Here is a 20,561-nt window from a genome sequence, read left to right as displayed (position 1 = left end):
CTGGGGTCTATTTTTGTGCCCGTTAGGTTCATGAAATACCACGGATTTGGTTGCTTTTACTGTGTTTTTATCCATTTAACTATCATTGGTGCGTGAGGACAGAAGCGTGTAATGTAACGTGATGTGATGGAAATGACACGAACGGAAGAATCAGAGCAAATATCGAAATCATTTGCATCGGATACCAAAAGATATGCGGTGAAAATACACAGGAGAATAAAGATGAACGACGACAGAGGTTAAAAGGATGAAATATTTGTCCTTTACTCCTTAAAAGTAAGAATATTTAATGCAAGTTTGAGTTTGGGATTTGTGGTACACTATTGGTCAAAATCAGTGGATCAGATGTCTGGGAAATAGTCTTACGGAGTCTTTGCTCAGTGAAGTTGATAAGGAAGAGCGAATATACACAACAGCCACCGGGGGGGGCGACTCCACTGCTTGTTAAAAGAACTGTTCAGTTTCTACTTCCTCACAGTTAATGACTTTGACCGTGAGTCTCAGCTCTTCTTCAACAGAACATGATGTCATTTTTGTAAATTGTGTTCCCATTTAACGGAAAACAGATAGTCGAGCACAGCACATGCGAGTGGAATCCTCAAAAAAATAAAGAAATCTCTGCAAAACATCCAATACTGTGGCGAGTCAAAATCTTGATGTTTCGGTTGCCACGCAAAAAAACTTCTGTGAAAATGTGGTCGCTGTTTACTCCTCCTTCTATAGGAGCAGAATATTGTTACACAGTTGGAACATTATGTTTTTGAAATGGCTGCTTGTTATTATTATTATTATTATGACTAGGTGGTAAATGCATCAGCACAAATGTGCTGTTAACAGCTCGGTCGTTTGAAAAGACACAAAGACAACTCTGTCAGACTGCGGCGTGTGGGGAGATCCTCGAGGTTGTGACACCGGCATCAGGCGAGAAGAAGTGGCACCGAGCCATCGCTAATTAGCACCACGTTACCACCTACACAAGCCTGTTTGTGTTCATCTCATCACATCTGGCGTCTCCCCGTCACTCACTCAGTCTCCCAAACCACAAACTTCCCGACAGAGAAGAGTCTCCACTTTGTTTCATCACTTGTGAAATTTCAGTGACAGATTTCCCGGGGACCAGACACTCATGCATTTCTCCCAGAGTGAGCTCACAGCCATTAAACCATACTAGCGCATAGTGCGGGGTGGTAGACTGGTTCATACTGAAAAAAAACTTTTTTATTCTTTTACCGACCTAAATTTGTAGCATTTTATTATTTAAACTATTTTACTTTTGTGTTTTTTTATGTGCCTTTAACTCTGTAAAGCACTTTGGTTGTTTTTAAAAGTGGACTTGACTTAACTTTTATGATATGAATATTTCATATACTGTAAGACCTCCTCCGTCTCGCTTTCCTCCTCCATGTCTGTGACTTTCGTGTCTGTTCACAAATCAGAAGGATCAGACAGGTGATCCAGGAAGGACATTTGTTTCTGAATGAAAAACAAAGTGAAATTCAAACACTGCTGCACTGTTCAAGGGAGGACACTTCTAACTGCTGCACCACCCAAACTCATGCTAAGGGCTTCACTGACAGTAGGTGTTGGGTAGCTTCCGAAACTGAAACAGTAGAACAGGACGACAAAGACAAAGTTGTACCAAAATGACAAGCTGCGACTTATGTTTGACAGTTTTGGGGGAGGTTTAAAAAGTCTGACGAGGACCAAACAATGTTGACATCCTCTTCCGCAGATCCGGGTCTGGGTTGCGGGGGCACTAGCCTTAGCAAGGAAGTCCAGACCTCACCCCTCTCCCCAGGCCACGTCTGCCAGCTCCTCCGGGAGGATCCCAAGGGGTTCCCACGCCAGCAAAGAGATATAATCCCTCCAGCGTGTCCTGGGTCGGCCCCCGAGGTCTACTCCCGGGAAGGGCATGACCAGGACCCCTCCCTGACCAGGAAGAATCCTAACCGGATGCCCGGACCACCTCAGCTGGCTCCTCTCGACATGGAGGAGCAAACAACCATTTACTGCTAACGTTGTTAGGCTTAGGTTGTCGCTAACTGCACAAAACGAACGGAACATCTCTTGCATTTCTTATGCAAACTAAGTCAAAGTCGGCACTGCGCACACTGGTGCCCTTAGGGAGTCACCTGCCAAGTTTGAAGGCTGTCGAGCAAACCGTTGGAGGGTTATGCGATAGATAGACGCACGATGGAGGCAGATGATCCGCTGCGGCGGAGAAGCCAAAGAAAGAGAAGATGACAGACAGACACCTGAACGTCAACCATCGCAGAGCTGCTCTTTTATGATCTTCATAAGCGACTAAATTGTGTTTACCATATTAAAATCTCAAGTTCAACTCTTGGCTTTGTTCTGTGCAGCATGAGACGAGCCATTAAAGTGTTTTATCTTTGTTTTTTTTGTCCTGTTGCAGAAAAATTTGGCTGCTTATGGAATATTTGAGTCCCTTTTTTCCCCAGCTTTACCACTTTAGTACTTCCAGGTAGAAACACTGCAACCGACGCATACATTGTGATAACGTCATGATAATGTGATAGTTTATTGATCCCTCCTGCTTGCCGTCCTAAACAAACCTGTCGTCCGCTCGGTTCTGAGAGCAGGTTTTACTGCGGCCGCTCGGCACCCGCGGACGGATCAGTCAATACCGACAAACATGACGAACGGGAGAGGGCTTTGATTTTGATGTGGGACTTTAATTATATTTGGAGCTTGTGACTATTTATGTGCTTATCGTGTTGTTGTACTGCTGATTTGTTTGCAGGGAGTTCACTGTGGTTTGTCTTTTCACTAAACAGACTTTAATGAGCTTTGGGCTTTAATGCCGGCAGTGATCCAAGACTTTACTTTATCATCGCCGACTGTTATGGCCCGTTTCTTTCATTCTGCTGCCCGGCCTAAAAACTCAGTGAGAAATTAAAGGGAGATTATTATGATCATTATTATTTTTATTGCTTCTTTCATGCAAAACTTAAGCCTCTATTTTAAGTAAGTGTGAATCTGTGTGCTCACTTCACTTGCCTTCAGTGGGGGGTTTTTTTTTCTGCCCAATCATTTTCGATAACGCAACAGCATCAACTGAAAAACCAGGAGTCTTTGTTTGTGAAGAGATTTTTGATGACACGTCCTCCAATCGGACGTGTCCTGTTTCACAGACTAAAGTGCTTTTGCCTTTTCAACAGGAAACATTTCTTAGATATTGATCTTTGACATTGTTGAATTTTGCTGTATTGTTTTTGTTGAGCTGAGAAAATCACTGGATTTAGACACCGTAAAGAGAAAACAATGTCAAATCCAATGCAGGACACCTTCACATCCTCACAGGAGCACAAAATGCAAAAATGATGTCTTTGTGAGACAATGTGCTTGAAATGACTACATGCTCAATGTATTGTTAACAGATTTATAGTTTAAGTGACTGTATAGGACAGATATCACATTGGTAGTCGAGATTATTATATCGTATCGGACAAATAAAAGTGAATTCAGGAGGTGCCAATATTAGGGGTGGGTGAAAACATCAATTTGGTGATATATCATCGATATACTGTATCATCACCTTCCTCCAGGGCAAATGTCGATATTTTAACAATTATTTAATTAAGGTGCTCTAAATTAAGTATATTTCACTTGCGACGTGCGTCACTACTTCATGTCTCCTCACGGTGGCGCCGCTTGACTGAATGAGGGGAAACTTTACAGCGGGATAATGGTGGAGAAAGCTACATTAAGAGACGCTCCGTCCACGTTATAAGACAAAGACTTCACGTGCTTTGTTCTCTATCTTCCTTCCTATTAACTTTTCACGGTAACGTTTTGTTTTCTTCAGTTGGACATAATATCGTGATGTTTCACTGTACGGTTTTCCCGCGACATATTGATTGTCACAGAAACGTTGTATCGTGATATTATTGGTATCGTGGTCCATGTGTCGCGTATCGCATCACGACACATTTCCCACTTTCAAGAGAAGTGACCGACGGTCATAGATGAAAATGCCTCTGTACGCAATTGAATCGACTGAGAAACCAAGGATCCAAATGACGTGTGCAGAAAACGTGTCAACAAACGTGCTTTTTGCATCGCGATATTATTTGTGTTGCGTATCGTATCGTGAGGTAACGTGCGATTCCCACGCCTAGCCAGTATGTTAAAAAAATACAATTAAAATCGATATCAAACCTCAATTATTTGACCATAAATCAGGTTTTTGTAGCAGTACAATCCCTGAGACGGTTAGCAGCTACGATAAAAAGCTGCTTCGAGAACTAAAACTACAGACTCGTAGTCTGAGCAGGAGGAGTCGAGTTGAGTGAGGACTCCACGAACTCTCCGGCACCTGGGAATCAATATTTGCACAATTACGTAACGATATGTAAACATAAAACGTGAAGAAATTAAGTACAGGGGAACTTTAGCTGCACTGTAGAGACACAAACACGGCAGTGATAGAGTAGAGCCACACGAGTGAAGCTGCTGCAGAGTCAGCACCTGACAACACCATGTGACCTGAGGCGATCGCTGAGAACCCTCTGTTGTTAATTAGAGCACAAGACGGGAAAACAATAAAACAAATGATCTTGAGTGGCAATCAATTATTAACCAATTATTAAACTATTCATTATTCGTACATCATTAAAACGAGCTGCCAGATTTTTCAGCTTCTTAAAAGTCAATATTTTCTGGTGTCTTTGCTCCACATCACAAAGGAAAGCTTGTGGATTTAGTAATAAATTCATTATCAATACCTCGAGAAAGCCTGAGAATGATGTAAAGGAAATGCAAGGGTTGCCAGGCCTTGGTTGACATCAAATTCAAGGACTTTTCAAGAACCAATTCCCTCAAATTCAAGGACCGAATATGCTGACACAGCTCAAGACAGGAGGACAACTTGTAAGAGCACTTTTATTGATTTGCAGCATCTGGACAAGCGATTGTCCTTGGGATCTTGGTCAAAGTGAGACAGAGATCTTGGAACGTTGTCATTTACTCTCTCTTTGCTTAACTTTACTCGCTCATTGTTGTTCTGCAAAGAATCTCACGTCAACGGCGGAGAGAAACACCGCTAGACATGTGTCCTGCGTAGGCCTAGTCTACGTACATGAACAACACAGTAGGTGGCGTCGCAATAAACAAGGGGGACAAAATTCAAGCACTTTCAATGACACTATGTCTATTTAGGGCAATATTGAAAAACTTTCAAGGATGTCAAGGACCCGTGGGAACCCATGGAGAACAGAAACACAAGGCGGGAAGAACGAAGCAACAGAAAGTGGTTTATTCATAAAACTGCCACGACCTGATTCAGTGTGTGTGTTCAATCCAGTTCAGCTCATCAAAAAAAAGAAAAAGGTCCGTGTGGAGTGGGAGTGGGAGGCTCTGTGGATTTATGTAATGTCTCCTTGCGCCTGTATATACAGCACGGCCTTCACACTCGTGCTCGTCCAATAACTCGTTAGTTGACTCTATAATAAGTGGCGGAGGTGAAGCAGCAGCAGCAGAGTCTCAGATCTCAGTGTGAGACATGATGTATTTACAGTTCTGCTGCTCTATAAGGGGCTCTGCACACACGCATGAATAAACCATGATATTAAAAATACTGAGGAGTCTTCTTAATTAATAGGAGGGGGGTTCTCTGTGCGAGTGTACATGTGTTTCTATTCCCTATCATCATGCATGTTTCATCTCTCTTTGAAAAATCTCGCAGGTGCGAGCGGGAGCCCGGTCGTGGCTGTGCACGTGGACGCGTGCCAGATCCTCACCGACGGCGGTTCATAACCTCGTTTTTCTCGTTTTCCGAAGAGGGGGAAAAAAGTGCCGACTCTCTCGCAGAGACAGAAATAAAGCGGCGTGTTTGTAAAAAAAAAAAAAGAAAAAGAAAAAGAAAAACCTCCTTGTGGTGTCGACCTGACAAACACCACCTCCCGAAGGAACTGTGGGCAAACAACGCGGCAGTAATTCTGACGGTAAATGCGAGAGGATTGCCAGCACCACCAGCAGCAGCAGCAGCAGCAGCAGCTGATTAATGCCAAAGCAGTCGTTATAATTATCACATTAGCATATTGTAATCTCACAAATTATCATGAAAATTGTGGCAGCTTGCTTTTCTCTCCTTTCCACTGGGGATAATCAGGAAGCTGTTTAACTGCTGCTGCTTTTTTTTTGTTTATTTATTTATTTATTTATTTATTTTTCTTAAGCGATACTGCTTTATGAGACTAATTGTGCAAGGAGCGAGGGATTTCAGACGTATCCAGGTCAGGAGAGAGAGAAGCAGTAGCAAGGCCAGTTTTTGACAGACATAATAATCAAGGAACCCATCTTTACGTGCAACATGCAAAGTATTTACATTTTAAAAATGGGTGATTATTGAAATAAAACGCTCATACCAATAATCAGCAAAGCGCTTAATATTGGCCCCCAGTATGTTTTTTCTAACAAAATGCTGTAGAAAAGTCTTGTTTAGAGCTCAAAACCCTCCGGCTTCATCGCGGACATTTATGTCCCCTAATGTTTTAAGAGGGAAGTAAATTAAAGTGACGTAAAAACAGACAAACTTACTGAAAACAGATTGGCTAGTAGAACTTTAAGCAATATGAAACTAAAGGTGCCGTATGGTTTCAGTAAAATAATGATCAATAAACCCATCTTTACATGCAGCATATTTACATTTTAAAAGTAAAAATGTTGAGTTAAAATGTGTTTTACGTGTGATCGACAACAGAGCTCCAAACATCACGTGACTCCACCATGTTGGCAGGAAAAACGTAACGCTGCCAGTGTTGGTTTTAAGCCATCAAAGATTGGAGGGACAAACACAAGACTGAAAGTTAAAAATAAAGAGTTAAATTGACTCTAATTTACTACTTTTACTTTAAACAGTGTAATGCAACAGCACATACACATACATACATTTCCTCTCCAGTGCTAATGCAGTGGCCATGAGTGCAGACAGGAAGTGATGAGATATTTAAAAGGAAGCACTCAGACAGACGCGCACACACACAGATTGTGAATGAGTGACTGACTGAATGAATGGAGTGAGGGAGGAGGTTGACACGCGGCTGTGGAGGAGTGATAAAACACCTCCTCCTCCTCCTCCTCCTCTCATGCGATATCTTCAGCTCCTTTGTCTGCTTCCTTTCATGCTCTTTTCTTCATCTGCACCCCTGCTTCTCTACATCACATCACACACTCGCCGCGATGACATCGAGCCTGTCGTGCTCACAAGTGTGAGTTTGAAAATGGCTGACAGGCCTTTGTGTGTGTGTGTGTTCCTGGGAACGAAACCACCACCCATGACGTACATGTCAAGTGTTAAGAAAAGGGGGATTTGTGTGTGTGTGTGTGTGTGTGTGTGTGGGGGGGACTCCCCATCTGCATCATCTCCTGAATGATTCAACAAATCTCTGAAAGTCAACACCTCCACCGTGATCTTCCATTACCCTTCCCCATTAAACACTTCCTGTACGCGTGGGTGAGCACTCAGGTGGAAAAGTGAAACTGCCTATGGATGTGATGTAGCGTCTCCTGCCTTTATAACCGAAGGGCCTCCGCCTCCTTTTATTTCCCTGCTGAAACGCGGCAGTCAAACCCCCCGAAGCATGCACCTCTGTGCAATCATTCAGCTAATGCCCTCAGAGCGCTCACTCTGCCCTGCTACCAAAGTGTACATATTGTACTTGTCCGTTACAGAATATTTCACCTTACAGTGACAACGGCTAAGACTTGAGGCTGAAGTTGGAACTTAATAACGACAAAATGCTGTAGAAAAGTCTTGTTTAGACACTTTAGAGACCATCTTGGCAGGAAGGTATTCTGCATAAACAGCTAAACATAAAATTGGTGATTATTAAAATAAAATACCCATACCTATAATCGTCCTTAATATTGGCCCCCAGTATGCTTTTGGTAACGTCTTATAAAACTTCACCTCCAGGGTTTGAAGCTAAATTTGGACCAGAATTGCACTTAAATAACAAAATGCTACATACATCACATGACTAAATACTGCCAGCTGAGTCATGATATTAGTCAATATTGATACAAGTTATTACTAGTTATTGAGACTGAAAACTGACATTTGGAGCCAGTAAAAAATAAATTTTACACACACACAACACATAACTTTGTTTAATCCTTAGGCTTCGTTATGGACATTTTTGTCCTCTAATGACTTAAAAGAGTAGTAAATTAAAGTCAAGCCTGAGGGTTAAGTAAAAACAATGTAATACACAACAAACACTATAGCTTACTTACTGGCAAGTAGAATGTTTAACAATGCTGTATGGTTTCAGTAACATGTCTAAAAAGCTTTATTAAAGTATTATTATAATGAAATGCCTAACCCCCCAAAAAACAAAACAAAACCTTGAATGAATTTGTCCAGAAACTCTCTGAACGCTAAACTACAAGTTCACAATCGATCATCTTTATGTGGCTAAGTGTGAATTTTTAAGTCAGTATCCAACCAGTTCCATTATGTACTTTAAACGCAATTAGATGGTTAATGTAATACATCTACAGTGCTTTTCAAAGAAGACAAGTCACATTCACCCATTCATACAGTGCCTCTATTTATAGACATGTGCTTCCCATTCATATTGTAATGCTAAAGCCGTAATGTTCATTGTGCTTCCCAGGGACACTTCATGAAGAAAAGTGAGAGCCAAAGATCCAACCACAGCTCCTCACAAAGGGTGAATCACCCACTCTACAGCTTAGTTCACATTACCACAGACTGAAGTGACTCACAGATTTCTTCCTGTTTTCATAGCGCATTGTGGACACAGAAATCTGATCATCAATGATTTTCAAGTCAGACTTGTGTCACTTCAGTACACAGTCCTGAATCAGATGTATATCTGTTCATGAAAAGGTAAAAAAGTAAACAAACAGAGGTTTGTTGATTTGTGCCTTCAGGAGATTAAAATACAAGAATAAACCCAAGAGTCCAGGACTAGTTTATGGATTAACAACAATGAATATGTCAGTTTCCATAGAGCAGGAACCAGCCCAGTCAAAACAGTCCTGACGTGATCAGTGAAGGAGCAGCTGTGTCGGGACCTGGAGTCTGAGTGTCGAGTTCAGTATGTCCACTGCCTTCACCTTCACATGAACAGGTCAACACAGACTTCTTCTGTGCACAACTCTCTTCTTCTCCATCTCTTCTCTGTCATTTCCCAGCTAATACAGTCTTTGCTGAAACTTCTCTGTTAATAATTGAGATGAATGACAGTGTCGTCTTATTAGAAATTCACATTACATGCCACAGCCAGGGGAGGAAAGAGGAGGAAATACTCAGAAGACTTGGTCTGGGAGTTCCCTCTCTCTCTCTCTGTGTGTGTGGTAACATTCCTCTACTCCATTTTAAAGATGCATAAATCCTGGTCATCCAGTGTTTCAGATCCCATAAGAGGCTTTCCACACAGACACGAGTCGAGGTAAATCCACTGAACTCTCAAAACGCCACCCTTGTGTTTGGCATAGAAAAAAACAAGGGTTCGCTGTACGATAACTAACCAAACTCCCCGATTTTACGGTCACGATTCGATTATCGATGTCTTCTGCCATTCTTTGACTTGTCTAGTTAAGTCTGGGATCATGTCAGTTGTAAACTAAGCATAAGAAGAAGAGAAGTCATAGAGAGTCGTGGAGCTCTGTTGTTAAAGGGCGGTTTCACCTAGTTTTTCCCCACTTGGTCAAATGAAGAACAAACTTAAAATCAGTGTTTGTTTAATTCACATTCTATTACATTCTATTCTATTTCCCAGATATGTTCCTCATAAAAGTTGACAGAAACACTACAGCAGTGTAGGGCTTTTATTTCCTTTGAAGGAAGTCGACATTTTGCCAGTTTTATTTATTTTGATCAATCCCAACTTCCTGTGTTGTGGTGGAAATGAGACACGTATCTCAGATCCACTGTCAGAGGGTTGAATAACACATTTATCTCTGGAACTGAGTTAAAAAAACTGAATATTTTTTGGGTAGTGGCCCTTTAAGGTCACTCAATCTGCACTGACCTCCAATAGCATTAAGAAGGTCACAGGTCTGAGGCTGCAAACACGTCTGTAGCTGTAGTTATGGCTTTATTAGCGCGAGGTGAATTTTTCAGGAAGGAGTCGTCTGTGTTGACGGAGTTGTTGCCGTAGTTACGTCTACGTAACTGATGATGCACGTGGAGACGTCCTGTGCTCTGCTACGCGCTCATGACTATACTTTACACGCAAACGCAAAACACTTCCACGGAATATTCAAGTTCCAAATCAGCAGTTGCCATGGTTACTGTAAGTTCAGGTTTGAGGGGCGGAGCTATCGCGTAGTCGCGCTACAACGGCTACAATGCCTTTGGGGGCTTTCGCAGGTCGAGATTGTGACACGGCTACTCGTGAGCAGAGGTTCTTCTCGAACTATTTAAACAAACACAGAGAAGATGATCCAGTTTTCAATGTCATATGGGGAGAATATATGGGAGTATGGGTGTAGCCTCTCTCCCTCTCTCTGCATGTGTGTGTGTGTGTGTGTGTGTGTGGGCACCACTGGTTGTATCAGCTTGAGATAAATTCAAGCTGAGAATCATGATTCCACTCTCTGCCAACACTTACATCACCTTCATAAATACTGCAGAGATGCATGTGTTTGTGTTTGTGTGTGTATGTGTATGTGCTGTTTTTAGTATTTGCATGTTACAAATCAGCCTCTTTGTCACGAATAACTCACAAATACCAACAGACTGTTTGTGTTTTCCAGGCAGCGACCTCTTATTCTTATTCCTATGCTACTGCAGCACAAAGCGTGACAGTCACTGTGTGTGTGTGTGTGCCCCCTTGTATACACTGTACATCTTTATGAGGAACAAAAATAAACAAAACCTTATAAAACGCGGGAATTGAGGGCATTTTGTGAAAGTGAGGCCAATTTGGCCGGTCCTCATGTTCCATCACACCTTAAAATGACTTGGTTTTAAGGTTAAAATTAGGGTTAAGATTAAGGTGAGTATAAGGTAAGGGTCTACAGACTTTATTTATATTTGCTCTCTCATCATCCTCCTCCTCTTCCTCACATATACTTCAATATACACTCCATACCCTGGTTTATAGTCTGGTGAGTGTGTGTGTGTGTGTGTGTGCGTGCGGCTGCCCACCTCCAGCTCCTGCTCTCTCTGAAGAGCGAACTGTTTAAACGACTTGACGATGATCCCGGCGTTGGAGCAGTCGTACACGAATATGGACGGACTCCCCATCCACGTCTGCAGGTCGTAGATGGACAGTGGGATGTACTGGGTGTAGTTCTGCAGGAAGACATGGGGGGCGGGGTCAGTGTGAGACATCAGAACATCAGAGCAAAGGCATGTCATGTTATCGCTGGTAAATTGCTTTTATTAAGATTTGTGTTCAATTATTAACTAGTCATCTGTTTGATGGAGAGTGTGAGCAGGAGGACGTGGCTGTGAAAAGAGGATGATAATCAAGAATCTGGCAACCACGCTTCCAGGAAGGTGTTAATACTTAATACATAATAGAAAATTGAGTTTCTTTGCCACCAGATCTCCACACTGATGGTGCGTTTGAACCGGCAGTGACACCACAGCCGGGTTTTTACTGGAGGAGGAAAAAAAGAACAAGCACGAGGAGTAAAATGCAGAGATAAAAAAAGAGGAGAGAGAAAACGAGGCGGGCATTAGACCCGAGGGTGTGCTGGGGACAAGGAGGCGACGGTTCAGGCCAGACAGCGGTGGTGCATCACTGTGAGTGGGTGCTTACTTATCGTGCAAGGCTGTGAACGACTCCACATTTTATGCTCGATTCGCGTGCCGTTGACTCTCGGCTCCGCGGCGGAGTTAAACTGTGGGATCACACAAGCCTCCACACAAGCTGTGGTTTAATGTTCCGCCCCGAGAAATGATGACCACAAGGAACCTTTAGACACGCTCATTTATTTTGCATCAGTTTTTTGACCACAGGAGCTTGTAGAACCAAACATGAGCCTAATGGCGCTTTTCCACCACACAGTACGAGCACTTGCATCCATCAGTGACAGTACCTGGTACCTGCTGGGTTTTTAGTTTGTTTTTGATTCCTGCTCTAAACTAAAAACTGCTGGTCACTGATTGGTCAGAGAGTGTCATCAGTGGAAGAGTCATAAGCGCGACGTCCGACACAAGAATCAAAGCGAACAATACCGAACTATTGATCAGTTAAAAAGACTTAAAAACCACTGAAAACATGCGTCAATCTCCAACATTTAGCAAAGGAAATGTCTTAAACCTCTGGTGTATTTAGTGACAGCACTGCCGGAATCATGCAGGAAGAACTGAACGATCCTGTGAGCAAATCTTCTTAATGAGCTGATTCTAATGATTCAGTTACACTGTAAACAGAAGCTACACAAGCTAGCATCAAAGCCTGACTCAGCATTTAAAGTCATTACGTAGCATAAAATGGATTTTACTGACTTAAATCTGACTTAAAACTGACTTTTTTAAAACCACCTCTAGGGAGACGGACAGGGATGCGAGTTTTTCACAAAAAGTGATTTTGCTTGTTAAATATACACAACTCGGATATAGCTCCCAAGGTGCTAACAGCTAAGCTAACAGCAGAGTCCGCAGATTTATTTGCTATGCTTTCGTGTCATGATTGTCCACTCAGGAGGACATTTGAGCTCGTTTCTGTCCTCCATTATCACCATAAAACGACAAAATGACGCCACTGTTGTCTTCTTCTGACAAAGGGGGAGAGCTCGAGTGTCGGCCGGGCTGTGTTCACGGCGCCCTCTGCTGGACTTAAACAGGTTTTTCAAGGATCAAGTTTAAACTTTCCCAGCCAAGTTGAAAAGAAAATGAGTATTTTTGATACAAACTTTGGTCTACGGACAAAAAATATATGAAGTGAAGGGATTTAAAGCTCAGTGACGTCTTTTATACAGATATAGTTGTAAAATATGATTATTAATGATCATTATCATTATTACTGGGGTTCTTTATTGATTGTTCTTTATGTTATTACAGACTGCAGCTTTAATCTATGAGACGTACCTTATTAAAGACCCAGATTTCCCCGTTGACCGTGGGTCGCGGGACCCCGTGGCCGTTGTAGTGGAAGAGGACTCGCTCCTCTTTGGCGTTACGCCTCAGTGACGTGCACAGCTTCTTCACCTCGTCCACGGTGGGATCCAGGCTCTGTTTGTAACGCGCCTGCAGAAAACACAGACAGGGACGAGACAGGGAAAAAGGTTTCATTACAACATATTTATGCATTTGTACAAACTTAAAATGCCAACAGACCCTCAGAGACTCTCAGAGGAGGAGACGATGAATCACTTCATCTCTAATTGTCATGTTCATGATGCAATATCAAGAATGAATATATCTGACCCACGATGTCCTTGAGAAAGTGAGGCAGAGACACATTTGTAAAACAAGGCTGAATAACCTGACATCAGCGACATCGACGATTAACTAACTCAACTCTTTTGATCGTCGTTTAACCTGTTTGAGGTTTTTCTTCTTTTTTTAAATAGTTTTAGTTTTTGAGCTTCTTAAATATGAAAATGTTCTGGCTTCTTTGATCCACATTTGAAAGAAACCATTTCAATTTTAATTTTTTAAATTTCAACATTTTATGACACGTTATGGACCAGAAAAAACAAAACAAAACAATAACAGACATTAAAATGTGACAATTGATATTTTGACCCAACTATATCATCAAATGAGTCCTGTATAAAGTACCTTAAAGGTGATACTTGAGTAAAAGTACAAGTATGTCATCAGAAAATGATTTTAGTAGAACTTTTTTTTGGAATAATATTACTTAATTTAATTTAATTTTTTTATATACTTTATTAATCCCCTTAGGGAAATTATTTCTCTGCATTTCACCCACCCTAGAATTAGGAGCAGTGGGTTGCGACACGGAGTAGCACTCGGGGAGCAATGGGGATTGGGTACCTTGCTCAGGGGCACCCCAGCCCTTTCGGCCTGGTAGGGACCGGCGACCAAGCCAAGTTCCCTTTCCACTTGGCCACGGGCTGCCCCTTAAGTAAGTCTAAGTATATGACATTTACAGTACTTGAGTATCAAGTATCAGTAAAGTCATTTTCTGATATTAAATGTACTAAAGTTTTATAAGTAAAAGTATTTTAAAAAAAAAGGGAGGATTGAGCCATGGTGGATCAGTGGTAGGGCGAGTTGTCTTTCAACTGGAAGGCTCCGGGTTCAATTCCTGCCTCTGCTAAGTCTATACGTGTCCTTGAGAAAAGACCCTACTGTATGTTGCAGTGTATGAATGGGTGAAAACTGTAGTGTAAAGCAGCTCATCAAGACTGTATTCTTTAAACTTTGTATAGTTTCATGTTGTGTACGTCACATATCGTGGTGTAAGAGAGCATGTGAGGACGCACAGACGTGACGTCAGGCGTGCCGCTGTTTTTAACTCTTAATCACGGACATTTCTCAAACACTTGACATGTCACATCACTCATGTGCCTCCAAGCTGATGCAAGTGAACTCGCCGTTAATCGTCCTCCGCTACAGAAACAGCGCGACATGTCAAGATGACCTCGATGGACGGGCTAAGTGGAAAAGAAGATGTTTCTCTTTTGATCAAAAAGACACCAAACCAGAGCGCGGAGGGAGAGAGGAAACTGCACAATTAAGAAGCTGGAAAGCTTTGACTTTAAAAAAGTGACCAAGACTAGACCTTGGCAAACCAATCGGAGCAACGGAGAAGAGTCCTTGTATGGTGTGTTGTGGCAAAGTTTGATGGAGAGATTCCCGTGAGGCAACAAATGTTACGGTTACGGAACCCAACGACGGTTGCCGTTTTTGCACAAAGAACATGAGAATCATGGGCGTGGTTTTACGTTCAGCGAGCGTCTTCAAGAGATTGCTACACGTTGGAGTGGCACTGGTAGAGGAAACACCGGCCAAGTCGAGCAGGATCTGTCAGCGGCGTCTCAGCCTTTCATTGAGACTTGAGCTGGACTTGCCGGCGTGCTGGAGCGAAGACAGAGGAAGCCTCCGTGGTAGAAACCACAACAAGTCATTCAGATGAACAAGACCGCGAGCCTACTCCGTCAAGGACACTCAGGGCGCTGAAAAAGTTCTTCCACAACCCTGGAACAAGTCCTGGAAGAGCTAATATTCCACGCAGCATCACCGAGGTAGTGTATGTTTGTTGTATTTACATGTATCACGTGTAGCAGAGGAACGGTCGCAACTCTGTCAACATGATGTTATGCCCCGCCCACCAACTCTATACAGAAGTTTGAATTTAGCTTGTAAGCTAACGAGGAGTTACATAATCTCTTTGTTGAACAAATGAATCAGTATGTAACCTTGGAATTCTACTTCTGTGGTTTCAGAATAACATTTCAAATGTGGTCGCCTGCAATTTGAAGACTTTATTTCCCACATGACTTTCCTGCAAAGTTGTCAACATCTTCCAGAGTCGCATGTGAGTCCATTTCCCTCCAAATGAAGAAAATCTCACACACACACACACACACACACACATCACAATCGAGTCAATACAACAACCCTCATAAACGACAATATTAGACACTCGGGCTATGTTTATTGTGCGTCCCGTTATGAGCAGCCAAAAAAAAAAAGAAGAGAAAGCTCTGTGTCAGTTGTGACTAACACGCTGACAGATCTGATACGAGTCAGACAAAGATGTTCTCCTGCTTCTCAAGATGCCAAAAACATTTAAAGGACGAGAGAGAGAAAATGTCAAAAATCACAAGGCTGGAAAACGTGTTTTGTTCAGGAGGAGAAACTCATTCCAACACAAAAGCATGGAAGTTATTCTTGGTGGTCTCACATTTCGAGTGTGAACTTTTAACATTATGTTAATGAAAGTCAGACAATAAAACCAAACAAAACATCGTAACACTTGTGTAAAACTGCTGTTTTTAACGAGCTTCAATGCAGAGGATCTCAAACGTTTTATACCACCAGAGAAACCACTGAGCTCCCTCAATAACACCATTAACACCAACGTTAAAATACAGTGGTGTAAACAGACCGAGCAGATTTATTCTCTCATCATCCTCCTCTTCCTCACATATACTTCACACACCGGTCTAATGAAATTTAGGACACGAGCACAAAGACCAGAGGCCGAAACAGAACCTATTGTTTTCCGTCAGATAATTATTATTCTGTGGCTTTGTGGGTGTTTACGTTTGGTGACCTTAGGTGAGAACTGAGCCAAAGTTAGGTTCCAGGGAATTCCACAAAACTTCCAAGTCAGAATTGAGAAAAGATTAAAGTCAGTTCTGAGGAATTCTGACTAAACTTTGACTTCTCAGAATTCCAACTTCCTGACTTCATTTCATAATTTCGATTATTTTTCCTCAGAATTCCCAACACTGACTTTAATCTCAGAATTCCGACTTTTTTTCCTCAGAATTCTGACTGTGAATTTAATCTCAGAATTCCGTCTTTATTCTCAGAATTGCAATTTAATTCTCAGAATTCTGACTTTTTTCACAGAATTTTCAACTTTCTGACTCTTTTTTTAACAATACTCTTCCATTCACACCTGAGCAAAAAGTACTCACATTTTTATTTAATTTTTTTAAAATCAGATTGAATTTTTTTGAAATGGCGTCACAGTTCAAAGTTCACTCGCTGCGATTTTAGGAACCAAAATAAAATAAAATAAAAAAACGATCTATTTCGTGACTTCTGTAGAATTGTCGGTACTCCCGTTTTTTTTTAAATTTAAAGTATGTGATATCAAATGTATTATTTATTTGACTCAACAACTTTTTGTAAATTTTGTAAAAGCCTGAAGATGGGATGTATAAACACACACCTCAGGATGGCCATATAAGGAGTTGTGTATTATTCCTGTGAGAACTAAAGATTAAAAACAAATCTTCCTAAATTTCCAAATGCAAATTAATCGATAAATTCCCATTCTGCCTTTCTGCTCAGCCACCTGCAGCTCAAACACCATCACGCTCCACTGCTGCAGTCGCAGTGGTTTTGTAAGAGTGAAGGCAGCGTGATGCTCATTCATGTGCCCGCGTGTTCATGCAGCGAGAGCGAGACGAGGACTGGTTTGTTCTTATTCGTTCACTTCATTGAATAATGAGTTTGAATGTCCATGGATGGACGGGGGACACAGAGGTGTCAACAAGTTATGCAAAGCACCCGGTTAGTCCAGTGTGAATCATTATCACACTTCTGTTACATAACTAACATGCAACTGTCAAACGGCTCTGAATCACAGGAGGAGCCACACTTTAAACTTCTCCTTCATCTACTAAACTCTTTCAAGTCACTTGAAATCGTTTGATTAAAAAACACAAAATACCACAAACATATCGTCTCAAAGACATGGGAACCCCAACGTCTTCTCTTCAAGCTCTGCAAGATTCAAGTGATACTACAATCAAACACAGTAAAAAAGATTTAAGTAGATGGTTCAACAGATGGATACAATTGGATTTCTGGCGTTTTAGAAATCTGATTGATGGAATTTTATTGTACGCATGACTTATATAATAAGTCATTTTGAAGATTGGGACATTTTTCAACATTTTCTGACATTCTCTGGACCAAATAAGTACTTTATTAATAAAGTACATAATTGGCAGACCTATCTAGACTAAGTTCAGGTTACATTACATTATTTTATTTGTAGGTGCACAGTCAACAACCAATTTACAGCTTATTTTTGAATAGAGCTGTTAAAAATATCTGTATATTTAGATTTTTTTTTTTCAAGTGAGCCTTTAGAATCAAAGTAAAGTGGGACTGATTTGGACAAGTGTTGCAACTACCAATTACAGCCAATATTGATGAATCTCTCCATTATTTTCTCAACTAATCAACTGGTTCATCCATTCAATCCAGAAAACTGTTTAATTTTAAAGTTGTTTTAACAAAACCTCAAACAAACTAAAGATGAGCTAAGAAGTCTTGGGTTTTTATCCACAAAGTTGAAATCAGTGGACTATTTTCTATTTTAAAATAAAAAAAAATAATTAAACCAATTAATCATTATCAAATTAGTGGGAGATTACCCGTTTTTTAATTAATTACTGCAGATTAGTTTGGAATAAAACAAAACTTCAAAAAGTCACAATTCAAACAACTTTTTGGCAGCAAAATTCTTCATTTATCTTTTTAATTTTCTATGAAATTCTCCCTGTTTTAAAAGGTGCCAACAGTGTTGTTTTAAGTTTTAATACCAACTCACAATGTCCTTGGTTTCTTTCTGCTGTGATTAAATTGATGTACGCTGCATATTCACAGCACTAATTTCATCAGCGCAGCAGAGTGGTATCAGCCTCTCACCGCCCCGCTGCGGTGACAAACTCTCTCTTTACCAACAGAAACACTGTTTTTACTCATTAAACATTTCCTCCGGCTTCCAGCTGATTTCATTTCTTTCTCCGTCCCTGTTAAATTACCACCTGCAAAACTCTTAACTAAACATTTTCTTGCTCTGATGTGACACATTCATCCTCCGTCTTACTCTGATTATATTATATTTACCCGTCTCACTCTCATCAAACTCGGCAAAGTGGATACATTTCAAAGTTTGACTGGTGAGAAAGTTACTCAGCAACTTTCTGTCTTAAAGTTGTCATTACAGAGTTAACGGTGACATAGAAAAATGGCACCATCCAATGTTTACACTGGAATCCATTAATTATTCCTTCTGCTCCTCTTCATCACTGGGCCTGGGTTTTTTTTGTGGAAAAATGCTGACTTCATGTAAGAACTGCTGCTTTTTTTTCCTCAATCTATAGTTAATCTCTTCTTCTGGCCACCAATTCCCCCAACGCACCAATCCCCGTCTGTTTGAACTAGCACATTAGCACCAATTTAATCAATATTTTTTATTGCAAGAAAGACAGACAGACAGGGCATCAACATGTTGCTTCCTCTCAAGGATGTGGTATTTGCTATTTGAGACGTATAGTTAAGCCTGGGTGATGAACCCAACAGAGTCTGCTAGCAATTTGATTTCAGACAAGTTTGGCAAGGACAACAGTTTTGGCCACCTTCTAAATCACTAATGGGACTCTATCCCCTGGCACGCTACAGCAGGCTTAACACTTTGATAACAAAGAAGTGAGAGAATGGAATATATATAATCAAACAAACAACTTGAATTATGCTAAAAAGATTTGAGTAGATGGTTTAACAGATGACTAGAATTGGATTTATGGCATTTCAGAAATCTGGCCAACTGCATTTTATTCCCCACATATGGCGGAAAAATGGCGTAATTTTTTGAGATTGGGAAACACCAAATAACATTTTCTGGACCAAATAAGTACTTGTATTAAAGTAAATAATTGGCAGGCATATCTAGACTAAGTACAGGTTCATTTATTTAGCAGCTTTTCAATCAATAGAACATTTTATTTTATTTGCAGATGCACAATCACCAACCAACCAATTTAGAATGGAGCTGTTAAAAATATGCATAATTTGAATTTTTCAAGTGAGCGTTTAGAATCAAAGAAAATTGGAACTTATTGTCATTATCGATTAATCTTTCCATTATTTTCTCAACTAATCAATTGGTTCCTCCATTAAATCCAGAAAACTGTTTAATTTTAACAATCACTAATGGGACGCTAAAGGCAGGCTTAGCACGATGACGACAAAGAAGTCCACCGGGAATCACATGGTTCCTCACGATACATGTTCCACACCACGATACCAAAAATATCATGATAAAACTATTCTCATCTCTCACTCACTCACTCACCTTCTACCACTAAATCCTCCACATGAAGGGGTGAAAGGCAGGGTCCTGGACAGATCGCCTACGGTCAATTTAGAGTGTTCAATTTGCCTAATCCCCAAATCTGCATGTTTTCGGACTGTGGGAGGAACCATGAGAACCTGGAGAAATACGATACAGGTGAAACTGGCAGGGACTGTTTACTTTAGAGGTGTATCGTGATCGTATCGCATGAGGAGGGGCGACGATATATCACCAAATTGATATTTTTGACCAACCCCTACTTCCTAGGCTTCAACCTAGACTACATCCATATCAATCAGGAAAAAGACCGAGATGCAGTTTGTAATAAAAAAAAAAATTAAAAATCGCCCCAAAATGACCACAAAATTCAAAATGGACGACTTTGCGTTAGATTTAAAACAAGCCTCCAATAATTTATACAACTGCTCACAGACTTTCAGAACAACATGTTGAATGGGCAAACAATAGAATACAAACGTTTTAATTCCTGAATTTCAGGCAAACTTTCAAGAGTTTTCATCGACGTTCAAGCCCCAAAAAAAACAAACAATACATCAGTGAAAGCAGCGGCTCAGTGATCTCGTTGACATGTCGATGTGTCGGGTGTACACGACTCTTGAAGCGACCCAGTAATTTATGATCCTCGCCTCCTTCCATGCTACAGCTGTGTGATCATTATTTAAATGAGGCTAAATGTTGTAATCCTGATTTAAATGCCGCTCCGTGTTAAGTCCTAATTATTATTCGTTGAGGTTGCAGGCCCGATCGCCTCCTCATTGTTCATCACATCACATTTGCAGCAGTGGAGCAGCG

At 41.0% G+C, this 20,561-nt stretch overlaps 1 protein-coding gene across 4 annotated transcripts in view; it reads right to left on the bottom strand.

Annotated features, from left to right (window-relative positions):
* The window catches only part of rptor (regulatory associated protein of MTOR, complex 1), a 206,474-nt gene that overhangs the window by 123,039 nt on the left and 62,874 nt on the right, over positions 1-20,561 (bottom strand). For all 4 annotated transcript variants that reach the window (XM_044028052.1, XM_044028054.1, XM_044028053.1 and 1 more), the window contains exons 5-6: positions 13,040-13,198; positions 11,147-11,293 (exon numbers count right to left, since the gene is read on the bottom strand). In XM_044028052.1, the coding sequence (XP_043883987.1) occupies positions 11,147-11,293; positions 13,040-13,198 (306 nt within the window). The remainder of the gene's footprint in view (positions 1-11,146; positions 11,294-13,039; positions 13,199-20,561) is intronic.

The sequence above is a fragment of the Solea senegalensis genome, linkage group LG6, assembly GCF_019176455.1.
Source record: "Solea senegalensis isolate Sse05_10M linkage group LG6, IFAPA_SoseM_1, whole genome shotgun sequence".
Taxonomy (NCBI): domain Eukaryota; kingdom Metazoa; phylum Chordata; class Actinopteri; order Pleuronectiformes; family Soleidae; genus Solea; species Solea senegalensis.
Note: the sequence above shows the minus strand (reverse complement) of the source record. Positions and strands in the feature narration are given on the sequence as shown.